Raw genomic sequence first — 19,526 nt, forward strand, 5'->3', positions numbered from 1 at the left:
ATTGATACTGCCCAGTGAAGAGAAATATCAGCTTTCTCCAATGGAGTCTCATTAGGTAAATTAATCATACTTTAGGGCAGGCTACATAACCAGAAGTAGCTGGCCCACTACTGACTGATGGTATATTTTGTAGACTTTTTGCTTTGTTTGGAGGTTTTTGTTTTCTTTGTTTTGTCTCATGGTCTTTATGGTCTTTTGCTTATTTGTTTTTACATTTTTGAATGTGTGTGTGTGTGTGTGTGTGTTTGAGAGACAGAGAAAGAACGTAAAGTTGGGCGGGTAGGGAGGTGAGAAGGAAGATTTGGGAGGAATTGGGGGAGGGGAAAACATGATCAAAAAAAGAAAAAAAGGTTTTTCAGTGGATGAGTACATAGCCACTTCAAGTACAGAAAACAAGAGGAATAATTTGGAAAATTTACAGAGTTCTTTGGGGGGGGGGGAGAACCCCTGAAGCTGTTTAATAAACAATTTTGAAAATTAGTTTCATGGAGTGTCCTACCTCAGAAGCCAATGTCAAACTTGGAATATTAGGAGTATCAGGTTTCTTGAGGAGACAGCTCAGTCACAATCTTGGTCTCATTCAACCAACTTTCAACAGTGAGGGAATAGCACCATCACATGTCTCTGGCCTCAGGGAGAGGAGGCATCTGAGAGCCAAGGGGGTGGGGGTGGGAATCCAGGAACTGTGGTGCACATATGGAGAAAGGTAGGAGTCAGAATTTAACTGTTGATTTTGGATTGTTCTCAAGTAGTATGTTTGGTTTGCAGATTCTGAGTCAGGTTGGGAAATGTATTAGAGGTTCAAGAACCAAGAATCCAAAGTAAGTGTGTGTGTGTTTGTATGTGTGTGTGTTTAAAGACTTTATAAGCAAGGTTCTATATGCTGGGGAGACACCAGGAATGGCCTTCTATGTTAACCTATATTAAAAGAGGGGAACATATTTTTACAACATAATGTATGTAGCAAGCGGTACCCTACCCCAGGACACCAAGTCACAGCTGCAGTCCAGGCTCATTTAGGCAGTGAGGGAGGGTAAGCAAGCATCACAAATTATCAAGCTAGCTAGTGGAAGATTAGTAGTAGCTGGGCAGAACTAAGGCAGGATTGGGAGAAGGTAGGGGGATTTTCAGCCTGGGCAAAATTCCTATCTTAGAATGACTATTCTATGCACAGAACTAGGAATACAGATAGATTGGCTAAGGGGAGAAATCTGTGTACAAACAGTGTCCATTATGAACTCTACCCCAGCAAAAGTGAAAGGAATTATTGAGAACAAAGGTTGCTGCTAAACTGGACAACACATTGAACTTGGGGATTTCCAACCCAGCTACTCACATATAAGCAGACACAAGGACTCTTTTCTTATTCAGCCTCTGACTACAGACATGGCTTCTGTCCGCACCTGTGTAAGTTGGGGTTTGGTAAACGAATGGGAAGGAAAAGTATTTCCATGTATTGGGGGTACAGTTCCACAACTTGGGAGGGGACAGTGGTCTAGAAGGTGAGGCAGTTGGGTGAGAAACATTTAGGAGAAAAGGCAGACATTGATAACTGCACAATAGGAAGAGGGTACTCTGAAGAGAGGTTGGTCATTTGACTTATTAAACTTTTAAAATATTTTATTTATTATATGTGTGCATGTATATGGTGGGTCAGAGCCAGAAGATAACCTTCAGGAGTCAGTTCTCTCTCTTCACCACATAGGTTCTAGGGATCAAGCTTAAAGGTGAGGCTTGGCAGCAAGAGATTTTATTGACTGACTGATTGATTGATTGATTTACTTATTTGTTATTTATTTAAACAGCTGAGCCATTTTTGCCATCCCCACTTAGGAGAAATGGTAGGACACTTTGCTTCATGAGGCTGGCAAGATGTGAAATTAGGAAAATAACTTACAGAGTTCTCAGCCTTAAGCGTCTCTCTCTTTTCAAAGGAAAACTTCATAAAACTTGTTTTTCTTGTTATTGGTGACATAACTAACACATTACCTTAAACAGGTTATGCTCCAATGTAAAGAATGTGCAATTAGGGCAATGTCCAATACAAGACAAAACTGAAGAAGAATATGGAATATCTAGGTTGGGAAGGTTCCTTGAATGGAGTATGAGGAAGTTTTCATAAAGTTTACAGGCCTGATTCTTCCCTAACTTAATTCTTCAGTAAATGAAGTTAAACTCAGATATAGTTTTTGTCTTCTGTGAATGGGATCCTGGTCTAATTTAAAAAGGATATTATGTTCTATATCAATGGATATAAAATACAAGAGATACACATTAACACCATTAAGCACAGCATCACCACAACATGGACATTACCAGAAATGGACGGGAACATTAATAAGAACGCAGCAGTGTAGAGACTATGTCTTAACTAGGGTTCTTTCTGAATTAGTCACAGAGGGTGAGTCATGGCTGAGAGCATTCTGTGAGGCTGCCAAATCTTGGAAATCCTCTTTGGGTTTGCTTAGGGATCTGTATACAACGTTTGAAGCCCTATAGTTTCACGAAGCCGATGTTCTGATTTGGGTTATGATGTAGGAATCAAAAGTTGCAAGAGAGGGAGAGATGCAGACTGTTGAGAAGGAGCCAGAGGGCCAACCAGGAGAACAGTGAAGCTGAGGAGTAGGGGGTAGAGGGTGGCAGGCGTTCTTAGATGACGCTCTTGGCTTTCTTTGCCTAGGTTGTCCGTTCAGACCAATGGCGGTTAATGACCTTTGAGACCACTGAGAATGACAAAGTGAAGAAGATAAATGAACATATTAGGTCCCAAACCAAGGTCTCTGTACAGGACCAGATCCTTCTGCTAGACTCCAAAATCCTCAAGCCCCATCGAAAATTGTCATCCTATGGGATTGACAAGGAAACCACTATCCACCTTACCCTGAAGGTGGTGAAGCCCAGTGATGAAGAGCTGCCCTTGTTTCTGGTGGAGTCCAAAAACGAGGGGCAAAGGCACCTCCTCCGAGTTCGAAGATCCAGCTCAGTGGCCCAGGTGAAAGAGATGATCGAGAGTGTGACCTCTGTGATCCCTAAGAAGCAGGTTGTGAATTGCAACGGAAAGAAGCTGGAAGATGGAAAGATCATGGCTGACTACAACATCAAGAGTGGCAGTTTGCTCTTTCTGACAACACACTGCACTGGGGGATGACCACGGGGATGCGGTGATGAGAAGCTCAAAGCCGATTTCCTCTGAGCTATTACCAATCACATCTCTTGATGATATAAAAAATTAACGAGAATGAAATAAATATTTGAGGGAAGTGGAGTAGATTAAAAGTATTTGTCAAGTCTGTGAATCTTGTTTCTAACATAGTTCATTCGCAGGGTTGTTGATGAGGGCAAAAGCTGAACCTTTAGTCAGGTGTGGTGGTGCAAACTTAATTCCAGGACTTGGGATGCAGGGGAAGGTGGATCAATGAATGATTGTTGAACCAAATTGAATTTTAATTATAGAGTATAGAGAAAGAATGTGTTATGGAATATGATTGTTTACCATAACTGGATCATAGTCTAATAAATTATTTAAATTCAGTCATCATCTTCTTAAAGATATTTGGTATGAAATAAAACCTAACACCCTCTCCACGTGTCGGGTGGGCAAGGAAGGGGAAGAGCCTTATCCTATCCGGCAGATGGGAGTCCCAGTTTAACCAGGGCCAGCACAATTGCCTATTATTTGCAGACATTCTTTGACGTTCTGTAGTGGGCATGGTGACCTGGCTAGGTTTGCATTAGCTGGACTGGCTCCCCAAGAATGGAAACCATGTCTTGTTTCTGGAAGAGATCTCTGTAAGGTGGGGCCCATAACTTCTTTGTTAACCCGAGAGAGACTCCACCTGATGGGCGAGGTCATGGAATTTTTTAAGGTCTTTTGTAAGCCTGGAGAAAAAAATAAAGGTCAGCACCAGGGTGCTCATCATCTTATCTCCAGGTGGATTCTTCAGGGCTGGTACAAAGTCTCCTCAGAGTGCATCTGACCCCCTCCTGCATCCTGCTTCCCTCCTTACTGAGAGTCCCAAGAGCCATTTACCACATCACCATTTAAGAGTGTTTATATATTTCAGGAGTCCCCTCTCCGCACCCCGCAAGAATTCAAACCCTACCCGGTGAGAGAAAAGAATCTCGCTACTAACCCAGAACTCACGGAGCACAAAACTTGCAGATCCTTATGCACAGACAAAAATTATGAGCATCCTATTTCCAGGACTCTGAGCCCTTCTCAGTTTTTTCACTGTCCCACCTATGGCCTCCCCAGACTCCGCAAGAGCCTCAGTGCCGCCCCCTTCACTTCCTTGTTCCTCAGTGTGTAGATGAGAGGATTGAGAGCGGGAGTGACCACCGTGTAGAAGAGCGAGACGAATTTGCCACGGCCCTGGTTGTAACTATGCGTGGGTTGCAGGTAGGTGTAGGTGGCAGAGCCATAAAATAGGCAGACCGCGGTCAAGTGAGAGCCACATGTGCTCGCCGCTTTCCGCCAGCCAGAGCTGGAGTGCATGCCCCAGACCGCGCGGCCCACGGCGATGTAGGAGGCCAGGATGACCGCCGAAGGCACCAACAGGATGACCACACGCGCGGCGAACATCTGGCGCTCGGTGGCGCTGCGGCCGCCGCGGCAGGCCAGCTGCAGCAGCGCCGGCAACTCGCAGATGAAATGGTCCAGACAGCGGGGTGCGCACAGGGGACGCGCGGCCAGCAGGGCGGTCTGCGCCGCGGAGTTGGCCAGGCCACCGAGCCAGGAGACTCCGGCCAGCGTGCGGCACAGTAGCGGCGAGGCCAGTGAGGTGTAGCGCAGAGGGTTGCATACCGCAGCCGCGCGGTCCAGCGCCATGACGGCCAGCAGCACGCACTCGGCGGAGCCCAGCGCCAGCGATGAGCACAGCTGAGCCATGCACCCAGCGCGCGGTAGCTGCAGCATTGAGCCGCGCAGGCTGGCCAGCAGCGGTGGCACCACACTAGTGGTGAAACCCACATCCACCAGAGCCAAGTGGCAAAGGAAGTAGTACATGGGTGTGTGCAGGCGAGGGTCGCGAATGGCCAGCAGCACCAACGCCGCGTTGCCGGTGAGCGTTAGTAGGTAGCAGAGAAGGACCAGTGCGAAGAGGACAGGCTGCAGAGAGGGCCAGTCGCTGAAACCCAGCAGTAGGAAGCGCTCCGCTGAGCTGTGGTTAGCCTGAGGGGGAAAACTCCAAGAAGGTTCGGAAGGCGAGACAAAAATATTTAATGCTAGACAGTGTTGCGGGCCTTGCGCTGGGAGGCAAAGGCCAGAAATTTCTGTGAGTTCGAGGCCAGCCAGAGCTACATAGTAAAACCCTGTCTTACCGCTAACCACAACAAACAAGAACCTCCAATATGGGATAAACTCGGCACATGCCCAAGTTTTGGTTTTGTTACATAGCCACATCCCAGTATTCCTTTACAAGTCCTTCAAGGGGGATAGAAACTGTGCTTAACAGGTGAGCCAATTAGACACAACTTACAAGATCAAATTGTCCTAAGTCTATCGCTAGCTAACCAGGTCTGTGTTCCTGGTTCTGGTTGCCCTTCCAGGGATTAAGGAAGAAATTCAGCATTCCTCCTAAGGGCAGCTATAAAGATACTTTGTATAAGAAGGGCATACTCCACTCTGAGCACCCCGCCCCCAGTTTTCCTTAAAAGTGGGCGTTGTCTAAGAGTTAAGCCTGAGTGAGACTAGATGGAGCAGTATCATCCACTTTTCTGTTTATGCAACAGTTAAAGCCAAGTGCGCTCTGATAGGAGGAGCCAAGAAATATCTAGCTATAGTTTCCACTGGACTACACCAAATATGGTAACTGTAGCCAATCAAATATTTTTGTCCTTAGTCTCCTTTCCTTCCTCTCTGCCTCCGTTGTCTCTGCCTGTCTTGAGGTTTCTTTCCTTCTCTCCCTGCCTGCTTCTCTCTCTCCCGCCCTCCCTTCTTTCCAGTAGGGCCTCATGAAGCCCAGGTTGGCCTTCAGTTCTACTTGAGAGGCAGAGGATGGCCTTTGAACTCCTGATCCTCTTGTGTCAACCTCCAGAGAGCTAGGATTATAATCATGAGCTACAGTGTCCAGCATCCACCCAAATGTTTCTTTGTTTTACTTCTGTGTTCATCCTATCAAAATGTTCCCTATGTTTCCCGGCTGTGGCCCACTGAACCACTTTTGCCTGATTCAGAAATAGCTATTTGCTCAAATAAACCCGTTTAAAGTTTATTGTGCCTCGCCCCCCCCCCCCTTGGGCTGGGGATTGAATCTGGGACCTTGCACATGCTAAGCATGCTCAGACTGAGCTATGCTCCTACTCTGTGAGTTTGTTTTTAACATGTTATACTGGAATACTTCCTATCAGACCAGAAATGAGGAGCCCTCAGGCCTCAAACTGTACTCAGCTAAAACAACAGTGTCTGGTTGGTTATTTGAGATGTAGAAATCATTTCATATCATTCTCCTTCAAGTTTGTCATGTGTAAATGGTGGTGGAATTTGACTTCTTGGGTCTATCATGGGCTTTCCTGTCAACTGTTTCTCAAACAAATTTAAAAGAAATGCAAGAAACAAAAAGGACCTCGATTTCAAGGCTCTAGGTATTGATACTGAATTCAACAATCTGGGGGATACAGAAATTATCATGGTTGATAGAATAGATAAAACTTGCACAAGAGTCTTTCTATGCATGCTTTATGACAGATATCACATATATAACTTGTGAACACACTTAGTGCTTTTAATTTAAAAAGAACCACAGCCCTCTGGCCTGGCAAGATGTCTTACCAAGTAGAGGCCCTTGCTGCCTGATGGCCTGAGTTTCAACTCTGGGATCCATATAGTGGAAGAGAACTGACTCCTTCAAGTTGTCCTCTGACCTTCACACGTATGATGTGGCACGCACCCCCACCCCCAATCGATCAATCACAAGCTTTTTAGTTTTTTTCAGGAAGTAATCCGTCTCCCAATACAACACCTTGCTTATCCTCACCAGGCAGAGAAAGTTTCAATGTGAATAAGAACTTAAGGCTCCTTAGATTTGAGTCTTGATTCTGCTACTTTCTAGATGATACCCATGAGCATGTACCTAACCCCTCTGTGCCCCTATTCGTCCCATGGAAACATAAGTTGGTAACAAGAGTTAAATACACAGAGTGCTTTGAACAGTGCCTGGCACACAGTAGGTGAGTGTTAACTGTTATCACCCCTATTTATAAGCTAGCATATACAGTTTTGTTTTCATTATTTGATACTTTTTAGTGTTGGAAATTGAACCCAGGGCCTTTGTGCATTGTGCATATATATATCTCCCTACTGGTCACACACTGAATCATATCCCTGGCCTGGGAAATTGTTTTGTTTGTCAAGACAGAGTCTTATTATTATGTATTATTCTAAGCTGGCCTCGAACTCAGAATTGTCCTACTTTGGCCACCTGAGAGCTGAGACTACTGTGTGTGTGTGTGTGTGTGTGTGTGTGTGTGTGTGTTCCTGAACCACTCAAGCTCTAGGACATGAGGGGTAACAGACTTGAAGTGCAGATCTTCTTTCCTATCATGTATTAAATTTAATATTTCCTTGATTGGAAATCAGGCATCAAAATTAAATGTGTCCACCGTCACATTGTTTATGAATGATAGAAGATTTTGACTTAAACCTGATTAACTCCAAGGTCTTGGCTGAGTTCACAGGTTCTATTATGCCAGATTATGGACGATAAAGGGACATGAAAAGCTTCATCTTTATTTCTAGACAACTTCATAGCATTGGAACATGAATGAAATTTAAGACATGGCAATAAACTGTGAAGTAGTAGTGGCTGGCTGGAGTTGTTGAATTACAAAAAGTCAAACTCTTCAGTGTTGGGATTGCATAACCGTATGTCAGCACAGCTAGGCAAGTCCTAAAACATTTGCCTTCAGGGATGAATAAAACGGGTACACACTTATAAAACTCCACAGACAATGTCTTTTTCTTATGTACAAATCCCCAAGAACACAGTTCTAACGCACACCCACATCACTGAGTTTTCAGAAGACAAAATATGTTATCAATTCAATAATGCGTCTTAAAACCTCCCCTGATCTTTGAGAACACACCCTGAGCTGCAAAATCATTTATTCTTAGGGGAATGTAGCAAACTTACCTTCATGTTTAACCTCTGGTCCCCATTTTCAGACTTGAGTTTATGTTGGTGTCTTGCTCGTGTTCTGGATGCTGTGAGTTTGAAATGATGGAGGGAAAGATTAACAAAAGACACAAATAGTTGACTGTATCGGTTGCTGGAAGGAGTACCCGAGATCAGAGCCAGGCACTTCGGGGAGATGACCAGGGGTGGATGCCATCCTGTTCAGCAGAGAAATAAATCAATTGTTTGGAAGGAAGATGCATAAGTTTGTGGAGTGGGCATACAGAAGCAAAGGTGGAGGCTGTTACTGGACAGTCCTGTAAGGGGCACACACAGAACAGAAGCTTGAGACTTGTGATGGTAGCCAATTTACCTTAGCTGGTGAAGGCCCTGAAAATACCTTTCTAAAATCTAATGGGAGAGAGAGAGAGAAAAAGGAAGAATAATGACATCTCTTCTCACTAGAGAGGAAACAGAGGAATTTACTTGCCCTGCTCCTTGGAAGAGCGTGGGTGGAGCTCTGGGGAATCTTTGTCCCACTCCCATAATTAGTACTTTCCATGAGGGTGTCCAGAGAGACATTCCCTGAGGGACTGGAGCGGGGAATCCTAGAAAGACTATCCCTTCAGGGCACGGTGTCTCTGGCAGGGTGTGGAGCCCATAGGCAGCATATTCTCCAATTATGGTTCTTTCTACTTTCCCCATTCACTGACTGACTTACTAACCCTCAGCAAATCTCTGCCATGATGTCTGTAGAGCAGCCTTCATCTATTGGAGATACTTCAGATTTAGGCTCCTTTGAAAACGGAACAGCATTTTACTACATAGCCCAAGCTCCCGAGTGCTGGGATTACGGGCATGTTTCCTGACACCTATCTCATCATGAGACATGAGACTTTGGCTCATGCCATTGGCTTTTATCACCTGCCACCTGTCCTGTTTGCCCCTAAGTCCCTTCAGTTCCTTTTTATTCTTGCGTATTTTGTGTGTGATCCATTTTCTACTCATGCTATACATTTTGGTGAGTAACTATCCACAAAAATTAAAACTCTGCCCCTTTTCCTTCCATTTTCTTCTTCAGCGATCTGGAAATTTTCTGTAGTCCCTCACCTACCTCATGTCTTCATCTCTCTGGATATCTGGTTCAGGTTGTTTTCTGCAATTATAATTGCTTGTTTGGGGCTGGTGAAATGGCTCAAAAGTAGAGGTACTTGCCACCAAGCCTGACCATCTGAATTCCATACCCAGAAGTGACATGATAGGAGAGAACTGAGTCCTGCAAGTTGTTTATGGTTTTCCACACCTGTATTGTAGCATACACATGCTCATACCTTACTATAAGTGCACACACAAGAAAGACAGCAGACTTTAAAGGGCAAGGGCAAAAGCCATCTGCATATGTATATTCTGTATGTGATGTAGTTGTGTCTCAGGATGGCAACACCATGTTACGTGGCATACCAGGAGATTTATAAGGCCCATGAAACTTACAAGCATCAGAAAGCAACGTCTGGAGAAGAAGCAGCAAGGAATTGTGTGGAGGGCAAGAGACTCCTTGTTGATGCAGCTGCCTGCAAGTTGGACAGGAAACTCCAGTGAGGTAGCCTCAGTGTTTAAAAGAACAAAATAGAGACTGGATTTGGCAGCTTGGGAGTGATCCAGTCATCCTTCCCTGTAGCCCCCTTCTCTCTCTTTCCCACTCCTGCTTTAGCGGGGGGGGGGGGGGGGGCTCCTGCTTTATGAGCCCCAGGTAGCCTCGCGTTATAGTACTTCTCCCTATTTTCTGTGCCTTCTCGACTTATGGCACACAGCAACCCAAATCATATATGAGCTTGTAGCAAAAGCTTAGATCATCTACCCTCTCGGGAAACCTATAGTAAAGAACTCTCTTTGTCTGGGATTCAGAATCAACCCCCCAACCCCCATTGTGGTGGCCGATGTTCTCAAACTGTTTTTTCCAGAAATAAATCTCATCTCCTATGTATGCCGACCTGGTGTAGAATCTTTTGTTCATTTAAACCCAGATGTCCCTCAACAGAGGAATGGATAAGAAAATGTGGTACATTTATACAATGGAGTACTACTCAGCTACTAAAAACAATGAATTTATGAAATTCTTAGGCAAATAGATGGATCTGGAAGATATCATCCTGAGTGAGGTTACCCAATCACAAAAGAACACACATGATTTACACTCACTGATAAGTGGATATTAGTCCAGAAACTTAGAATACCCAAGATACAATTTGCAAAACACATGAAACTCAAGAAGAAGGAAGACCAAAGTGTGGATACTTCCTTCTTAGAATGGGGAACAAAATACCCATGGAAGGAGTTACAGAGACAAAGTTCAGAGCTGAGACGGAAGGAAGGACCATCCAGAGACTGCCCCACCCGGGGGTCCATCCCATAAACAACCACCAAACCCAGTCACTATTGCATATGTCAACAAGATTTTGCTGACAGGACCCTGATATAGCTGTCTCTTGTGAGGCTATGCTACTGCCTGGCAAATACAGAAGTGGATGCTCATAGTCAACTTTTGGATGGAACACAGGGCCCCCAATGAAGAAGATAAAGAAAGTATCCAAGGAGCTGAAGGGGTCTGCAGCCCTATAGGAGGAACAACAATATTCACAGTACCCCCAGAGCTTGTGTCTCTACTTGCATATGTAGCAGAGGATGGCCTAATAGGCCATCAATGGGAGGAAAGGCCCTTGATCCTGTGAAGGTTCTATGCCCCAGTACAGGGCCAGGAAGCAGGAGTGGGTGGGTTCAGGAAACTAGGAAAGGGGATAGCATTTGAAATGCAAATGAAGGAAATAACTAATAAAAAAACAAAACAAAACAACAACAACAAAAAATCTGAGTGATCAGAAAATTAAAACAAAACCAGAAGCATTTTTTGTCTTTTGTGGGATCTGGATAGACAAGATCTTCTTAGATGACTAATTTGGACCAAACACACTTTCTGTTTTGGAAATGTATTTAAAGTTACTGTTTACAAAAACTTTGACCTCAATTTTCACACCCCCTTTTTCAGAAGGAACAGGAACACAGCAGGCATCACCTCCAGTACGGTGGACGCATGCTGCCATCATGTGGCTAAACGATGCAACACTATCTTTTGTAGTTCATGCTGCCACCTTGTGGCTAAATGATGCAGTTCTGGAGGACGCTCAGATCCTGAAGCACAGCAATAGTCTCTTGAGCTCTTTGAAAGAAACAGTTTCAAGTAAAACATGATCTGTGATACAAAGGGAAGGATTTTCATGAGTCTTTGGGGGAGGCATTCATCGCTTGATCAGATAGCTAAGCTGATGACTTAGTGCTCATGCTTGATATGTAGACCTACTATGTCAAGAAGCTGCATTCTAATAGCACCCACGCTGGTGAGCTACACTTTCTGACTGTGGGCACATCCAGGTATTGATCTGAGACTGCTGTCTCAGAGGAGTTTCCAGATTAGAGGTTGGATGCTTAGGTGCAGCCCACGGGGGGAGGGAGGTGGAGAGAGAGAGAGAAAGAGAGAGAGAGGAAGAGAGAGAGAGAGAGAGAGAGAGAGAGAGAGAGAGAGAGAGAGAGAGAGAGAGAGGCAGGCTTGTTCTGGAACGAGGCATCAGCTGTAAGACAGGCCTTCTCTGTGTCTTAACTTTCGAATGTCTATAGTCTGCTGGAAGTCTACACGAACACGAAACAGAAACCTTTGTCCTTGCCTTCTTTCTTGTCTAGAATCAGAATTAATGAATTTAGAACTTTGTTACCTAACATGACTGGTGTTTACTGTGGAATCAAGTGGACCTACTTAAATGTGGCTCTGGACTGATGGTGTCAAGACCCTTTAGCAGTGATGGTGGAGAAGGGGTGTTCACCACACTCACTGAATTTGTTCTTTGTGAGATATTTAGCTTCAGGAAGCAGAAGATCCACAGGAGGATAAGCACAGAGAAGTAGATCTCTAACCTAGTACAGCACAAAATTTAAATTTAAATCAGACTTCTATTTGTTTATTATGGTGACAGGTTGGTATTTGTCCTGGATCATTGGAAATTTTGTAACAGTGGAGCTTATAACCGAAGGCTTCAGTCCATTATATTATTATTATTAATTATTATTAATTTTTTCAGAAACAGGGTTTTATACAGTCTAAGCTGCCTTGGTATCAAAGACAATCCTCCTGCCTCAGTATTCTGAATGCTGAGATTGTAAGTATGAGTCAGTGGACCTGGCTCCAAGTCTTCAGTCTTAACTTCAAAACATTATTTATTGTGTGTGCATTTTATTATTTATTATTTTACATCCAAATCGCTGCCCCTTTTGGTCCCCCCTCACAGAGTCCCTCCCTGAATCTTCCCTCCCATTCTCCTCTGAGAAGGTGCCCCCCCCTCCACTTCTTCTCACACTGGAGAATCAAGTCTCTGCAGGGATAGGCTCATCCTCTCCCACTGAGACCAGACTCGACAGCCCCTGTAGGGAAACAAACTCCACAGACAGGCAACAGCTTTAGGGATAGCGCCTGTGTCAGTTGTTAGGGGACCCACATGGAGGCTGAGCTGAACATCTGCTACATGTGTGCCGGAGGTCTCTGTCCAGCCTGTGTATGGCCTTGTGGCTCAGTCCATAAGAGTTCCCAGTAGTTGACTCTGTTGGTCTTCCTGTGGAGTTCCTATCCACTTCAGGGCCTTCAGTCCTTTCCCTAAGTCTTCCATAAGATTCCTTTACCTCCATCCAATGTCTGGCTATGGGTGTCTACATCTGTTTCAGTCAGCTGCGAGGTGGAGCTTCTCAGAGGACAGTTATGCTAGGCTCCTGTCTGCAAGCATAACAGAGTATCATTTATAGTGTCAGGAATTGGTGCTTGTCCATGGGATGGGTTTCAAGTTGAGCTGGTTATTGGTTGGCCGTTCCCTCAGTCTCTGCTCCATTTTTGTCCCTGCATTTCTTTTAGACAGTATAAATTTTGTGTTGAAACTTTTGTGGGTTGGTTGGTGTTCTTATCTCTTCACTGGGAGTCCTGCCTGGCTACAGGATATAGGCTTAGATTTCTCAAAATCAACTTTAATATGGGTTCTTAAGGCTTCAACCTCCCTTCTAGCACACCGTCCACAAGAGGTAAGGGAGGAAGATGGCTAGCTAATAGGACAAGGGAGACGTGAACCTGTTTAGAAGTAGTTCTTTGGGGGGTGATTACAATCTTTGTTGTCAGCAGACCAGTCCACTAGCAAAACACCAAACAAGAATCAGCAGCAGTGGACTAATCCAGAAGAAACCTTGACTCAGGGTTTGAGTTGAGTGAGACTCAGTCAATTGGTACCAGTTGGCTGAAGTGGCAAGATGCAGCTGAAACACCACCAGAAGTTCTTGGATGCATTTCTCTCTACAAAGTCATGAAAAGGGAAGATCAGCCAAGAAGGCAAGGCAAACCAGTGCCAGAGAGTCATAAGCAAAGACCAGCAACGTGAAGTCCAACAACGACCAGCAAGGTGAACCAGTGCCAGCGTGCCCTCCACTGTCTGTTGGATTATACTTACACTCTTGCCAGACATCACACACCTTTCCAAGTGCCTGCTCCAGCGAAACTTCACATGCCCTTTCAATAGACAGCGTCCAGGAAAACATTATGTGTCTGTTCTCAGCAAAACATCCTCTCATGTGTCTGCTTCAGCAAAATATCCTCTCATAAGACAGTTTCCAGAAAAACACCACATGACACAACCTAGTCTTTGACAATGTTACCACTTCAACAGGAGGCAGCCTCTTCAAGTTCAATAACCCCATTATTATACATCTCAGCTAAGGTCATCTGCATTGACTCCTGCAAGCCTCCCCCAGAGACCTCCCCCAGCCCCAGCAGCTGCAGGGTTGCATTCATGCTCTCCACACTTGATCCTGACCCCTCTAATAAATCTCTGTGTGCATTTTTGTGGACATACATGTACTCATGAACCATAGCACATGTGTTGAAGTCAGAGGACAGCCTGTGGGGGTTGGTTCTCTCCTTCCATCTTGTGGTTCCTGGGGATTCAAATCAGGTCCTTGTGCTTGGAGAAGCACCCTCATCTGCTGAGCCATCTCTCCAGTTGCCAGTCTCAACCCTTAACCCAGGGCTTTCCTCACTCAAAACCAACTCCATGTGATATGGCTATTGTACATCTGTGTGTATGTAACCAGACACACTGAGAGCAAGGAGCACATGGTAAATTACAAATGTTCACAAATACTTCATATGTAAGAGGAAAAACCTGGAAACATTCCATGTTTTCATCAGCAGATGGAGGCATAAATTGAGGTCTTCTATGATGGGATACTACTCAGAAATGAATATATTATGTACTATAACATGGATGGATCTGGGCTGGAGAGATGGCTTAGTGGTTAAGAGCACTGATTGCTCTTCTGAAAGTCTTGAGTGCAAATCCCAGCAACCACATGGTGGCTCACAACCACTTTAATGAGATTGGATATCCTCTTTTGGAGTGTCTGAAAACAGCTACAGTGTACTTACATATAATAAATAGATAAACCGTTAAACAAAACAAAACAAAAAACATGGATGGATCTGTAAGCAATCATGTTGTTTTAAAGTAGTCAGACAAAAAAGTCCATTCATATAAATCTCCCGAAAAGGCAAACTGATCTGTAGTGATAGGATGTAGGTGAAAAGTTGTTAGCAACTATGGGTTGCAGGGAGGGATGGAAGGAAGATACTGCAGTGGGGGGTGAGGAAAACTTTGGGGGATATGTATGTATGTTTAATGGTTGTGCCAATAGTTTCATGGTATCTACATAAGTCAACACTTATCAGATTATTTTTTTTAATGGCTCTGCTTTTACAGGAAAACAGAGTGCAGTTAGTTCTTCTTCTTCTTCTTCTTCTTCTTCTTCTTCTTCTTCTTCTTCTTCTTCTTCTTCTTCTTCTTCTTCTTCCTCCTCCTCCTCCTCCTCCTCCCCCTCCCCCTCCCCCTCCCCCCTCCCCCTCCCCCTCCCCCCCTCCCCCTCCCCCTCCCCCTCCCCCCTCCTCCTCCTCAGATTTATTTATTTCATTTATATGAGTACACCGTAGCTCTCTTCAGACACACCAGAAGAGGGCATCAGATCCCATTTCAGATAGTTGTGAGCCACCATGTGGTTGCTGGGAATTGAACTCAGGACCTCTGGAAGTGCAAGCAACCAGTGCTCTTAACCACTGAGCCATCTTTCCAGCCCTTTAAAAAATTACTATTATTTATTTTATTTTATGTATATGAGTACACTGAAGCTGTACAAATGATTATGAGCCTTCATGTAGTTGTTGGGAATTGAATTTAGGACCTCTGCTTGTTCTAGTCAACCCTACTTGCTCATGTCGGTCCTGCTTGCTCCAGCCCAAAGATTTATTTATTATTATAAATAAGTACACTGTTGCTGTCTTCTGACACACCAGAAGAGGGTGTCAGATCTCATTACTGGTGGCTGTGAGCCACCATGTGGTTGTTGGGATTTGAACTCAGGACCTTTGGAAGAGCAGTCAGTGCTCTTACCCACTGAGCCATCTCGCCAGTCCTCCAGACTATTTAAATATATACATTTAATTATAGGTTAATGATGCCTCCATAAATGATTTAAAAAGTATTGTTAGTAGGGTGTGGTGGCTTTGCCTTTAATCTCAGAACTCAGAAATTGCTAGTGCAAGACCAACCTTAGTTATACAGCAAGACCCTGTCTCAAAAAAGAAGACATTTCCGATAAGACCAGAAGAGTACTACTGTGCCTATCATGGAGATGAGGGGTAAGTTTTGCTGTGAGTTTCATAAAGCTCATGTCCAAGGGAAACCAATGGCAAAATGCCAAAGCACCAGTTAGCTAGAGAGGCCTCTGAAGGACGTGTAGATGGAGGGGACCAGGAGGTGGATATGTTGCATTTTCAATGTTCAGTTCTGCTGTCAGGCTTCACTCTGGCTATAAGAATTCCAATGATCAGAGGAGGAGCATGCTGCAAATCCTTCAGGTAGCTCCTCTGTGATGTCCTTCCTCTCTGTAGATGTTCTACTGCTATGAGATACCCAGGGTACTGAGGCTTTAATCACTGGTAAGATGGGGGAGGTCATGTCATCTTCCTGGGTGCTGGTAGAGTAACCACCCATGTGTAATTCTTTTCTTTAGTTTTGGGAATTGAGGCCAGGGCCTTGGGCTTACTAGGGGAGTACTTTACCACTGAGCCAACACCCCTATCCCACTGTAAAGGTTCGAGATTCATATTTCCCAGATTCACAGTGTTTAATGACACTTTCTTGGGTATTAGCATTTTCTCTCCAGACAAAGACGGCACAAAATCGCCATCCCGTGTTGACTCAGGTTTCACAGTGTCAAGCAGAGCAACAAGCGCACAGAAGATGGCGAATGGGTGTCAGGAATGATAAAAATCATGTGGATTTTATTTTACACTTTTCTTCTTTTAAAACTAAATTTCTTTGACAGTCTTATTCCTGTGTATAATACAGCCTGTTTACTCTCCCGCTCATCATGCCTTATGCATTTTAATTATTAGGAATCATTGGTGTCCTCTTGATCCCCGGGGAGACTCTTATTTCTTTGGACAGGGTTTTATTCTGTAGCCCTGACTGGCCTGGAACTTGCAGTAGTCCTCCTGCCTCAGCCTCCAAAGCATTGGGTTGTGGATTGCACCACCAGAACTTTTCATTATTAACTGTCTCCCGCGGGCTCTTGTATTTCAGGGCCATTATATTCCTCTTCAGTGTCCTGGATGCTCTTGGTTTGTTTCACTGATGCAGGGGGCGGCGGGGGGGGGGGGGCATTTTCCTGCAGTCTTGTGTGATATCTTTCTCTACCTTCCTCTGAGTTTTCTAAGTACCAACCTCATCGACATAAAAATACCCTTATTCCCCCAGCAAAGGCACACACTGTGAGATGGACACTGCTTTCTGTACAAATCTGTCTGACTTACTATTAAAAATATTTGTAGAGATACCCATGTAGCATGGGTTTTCACAAGCTCTCAGAGTAATTGACTTCTTTGTAATTTAAGTTCTATGGATAAAGATTTAAAGTGCAGACAATTTCATTTGTTTATGATCACACAGCTGATTAGTTGAAAAAAAAAATTAGGATTTGAATTCAAGCCAGGTGTGGTGGCATACATCTATAATCTCAACACTTGGGAGGCAGAGGTGGGGAATCAGGAGTTTAAGGCCAGGTTAGTTTACATAATGAGTTTGACACCTGCCAGAGCTCTAGCAGACTCCGTCAAAAACTAACCAACCAACCAACCAACCAACCAACCAACCAACCAACCAACAACCAACCAACCAACCAACCAACACAAAAACAAATAAACATGTAAATGAGCTAAATACCTAATAAAAAATGGAAAAAAAGGTTTATAAGCCCAATAAAAAAAACAAATAAACAAAACAAACCAACCAACCAACCAACTCCCCCAACCCACCCCAAAACAACAAAACAGTGAAAAACAAAACGAAAACAACAACAACAACAAAAAAGAACCACAAGAAAACCAACAAAAAACCCCAAATAAAATACTTGAATTTAAGTGCATCAATATTAATCCTTTCAAACTCTATGCTGTATTAGCGTTAATAAGATCTGACTTCCATGATTCTTTCTGATTGCCTTTCACTTTTTAAGAGATTTGTTTTTACTAGGGACAGATTACCCTCCTCCTCCTCCTCCTCCTCCTCCTCCTCCTCCTACTCCTCCTCCTCCTCCCCTTCCTCCCCTTCCTCCTCTTCCTCCTCTTCCTCCTCTTCCTCCTCCTCTTCCTCTTCCTCCTCCTCTTCCTCCTCCTCCTCCTCCTCTATGGATCTACTTATGTGTGCTAGCTATATATAACTGTATACTAATACTGAATTAGTATACAGTCTGGAAGTAACCCTATGTCTCAATGCCAGATAACGTTCAGGACTATTGCTCTGTATATAGGTGAAAATTTTATCACCTCCATAGTCGTGTGTGTGTGTGTGTGTGTGTGTGTGTGTGTGTGATTTTCTCCTAGCCTTTGCCTCTGGACTTCTGGAATTTAAGGCATGCACTGCCACCACCTCTGGGCCAATTTACTTTGGCAAAATCAACCCTTTGTAACAGAAGACAGAATAGATGAGTGAATGTTGAGGGAGTCAATAGCTCTTTAAGGTAAGTCTGTGTTCCAGGTCTTCTCTCCTTTGATCCTTGGTAATGTGGAACACGGAATTCTGTTCAAGAGTCACCTCCCACCCTTTGTCAAATCTCGGAGGGCCCCATTTTCTGGATGCTTCTTTTTAGGGCGGCCTTGACGTCTGCATTCCTCAGGCTGTAGATGACAGGATTGAGGATGGGGGTGATCACAGCATAGAAGAGGGACAGCAGGGGGTCCGTGGTTGGGTCATAGCTGGCCTTAGGGCGGATATAGATAAAGATGGCAGTACCATAGAAGAGAGACACCACTACCAGGTGGGAGGAACAGGTGGAGAAGGCTTTGCGGCGACCAGCAGCGGATGGGATGCGGAAAATGGTGACCAGGATCCGTCCGTAGGAGCTAAGAATGAGGCCAAAGGGGCACAAGATGATAAGGGCGGCAGCCAGGATAATCTGCAGCTCGTTGAGCGAGGTGTCTCCACACACCAACTGCAGCACCGGCTGGATCTCACAGAAGAAGTGAGGGACAGCGTTGGGGCCACAGAAGGGCAAGGAGAAGATGAAGGAGGTGTGGCCCAGCCCCACTAGAGCCCCGCAAGACCACGCGGCGCCCGCGAGCTGCACACAAACCCTGCGGCTGAGCAGCACCTGGTAGCGCAGGGGCTCGCAGATCGCAGCATAGCGGTCATAGGCCATGGCAGCCAGCAGGCAGCACTCGGTGGCACCAAAGAAAAGGAAAAAGAACATTTGCAGAGCGCAGCCAGAGCGCGAGATGTGGCGCCGGCCAGTGAGCAGATGGTGCAGCAGCAAGGGGACTGTGACCGACGTGTAGCAGATCTCCAGGGCTGAGAGGATGCGGAGGAAGAAGTACATGGGAGACTGCAACGCTGCATCTGTGGAGACTAGCGCCACGATGAGGAGATTGCCTGCCACAGTGAGCAGGTAGACGGTCAAGAACAGGGAGAAGAGGATGCCCTGCAGGTGGACCAGACGTGAGAAGCCCACCAGCACGAACTCAGTAACCAGAGAGGAGTTGGTGCCCATCTTGCTTCAGCCTTTGGTCAAGAGAGAGGGGTGGAGAAGAGCCACCACTGTGTCTGCCTGGGTACTCCTTTTTTCTTAGGCTATCAAGGCTTAGAACTGAGATGTCCAGGCACAAGCCCATGTTATACCCAGGTCATCCTAGGAACCCTGGATGGATATTTGTTTCTGGTCTTTTTGTACTATCCTCATTCTCAGAAGTACACACTGAATTCAGACTCTTCTTCTCTGGCTTAGTCTCTC

At 44.9% G+C, this 19,526-nt stretch overlaps 3 protein-coding genes across 3 annotated transcripts; 1 reads left to right on the top strand and 2 right to left on the bottom strand.

The window, feature by feature from the left end:
- The first annotated feature begins 1,326 nt into the window (after positions 1 to 1,326).
- On the top strand, positions 1,327 to 3,536 carry Ubd (ubiquitin D). Its single transcript, NM_023137.3, has 2 exons — positions 1,327 to 1,407; positions 2,681 to 3,536. The coding sequence occupies exons 1-2, from the start codon at positions 1,387 to 1,389 to the stop codon at positions 3,146 to 3,148; spliced, it is 489 nt and encodes a 162-aa protein (NP_075626.1). The 5' UTR covers positions 1,327 to 1,386; the 3' UTR covers positions 3,149 to 3,536.
- A 704-nt stretch (positions 3,537 to 4,240) lies between these two features.
- On the bottom strand, positions 4,241 to 5,401 carry Olfr94 (olfactory receptor 94). Its single transcript, NM_001011518.1, has one exon. The coding sequence runs from the start codon at positions 5,399 to 5,401 to the stop codon at positions 4,241 to 4,243; it is 1,161 nt and encodes a 386-aa protein (NP_001011518.1).
- A 12,946-nt stretch (positions 5,402 to 18,347) lies between these two features.
- Positions 18,348 to 19,286, bottom strand: Olfr95 (olfactory receptor 95). The gene has a single exon (NM_146513.1). The coding sequence runs from the start codon at positions 19,284 to 19,286 to the stop codon at positions 18,348 to 18,350; it is 939 nt and encodes a 312-aa protein (NP_666724.1).
- Positions 19,287 to 19,526: the final 240 nt, after the last annotated feature.

Source organism: Mus musculus, chromosome 17 (genome assembly GCF_000001635.26).
Source record: "Mus musculus strain C57BL/6J chromosome 17, GRCm38.p6 C57BL/6J".
NCBI classification, from domain to species: Eukaryota; Metazoa; Chordata; class Mammalia; order Rodentia; family Muridae; genus Mus; species Mus musculus.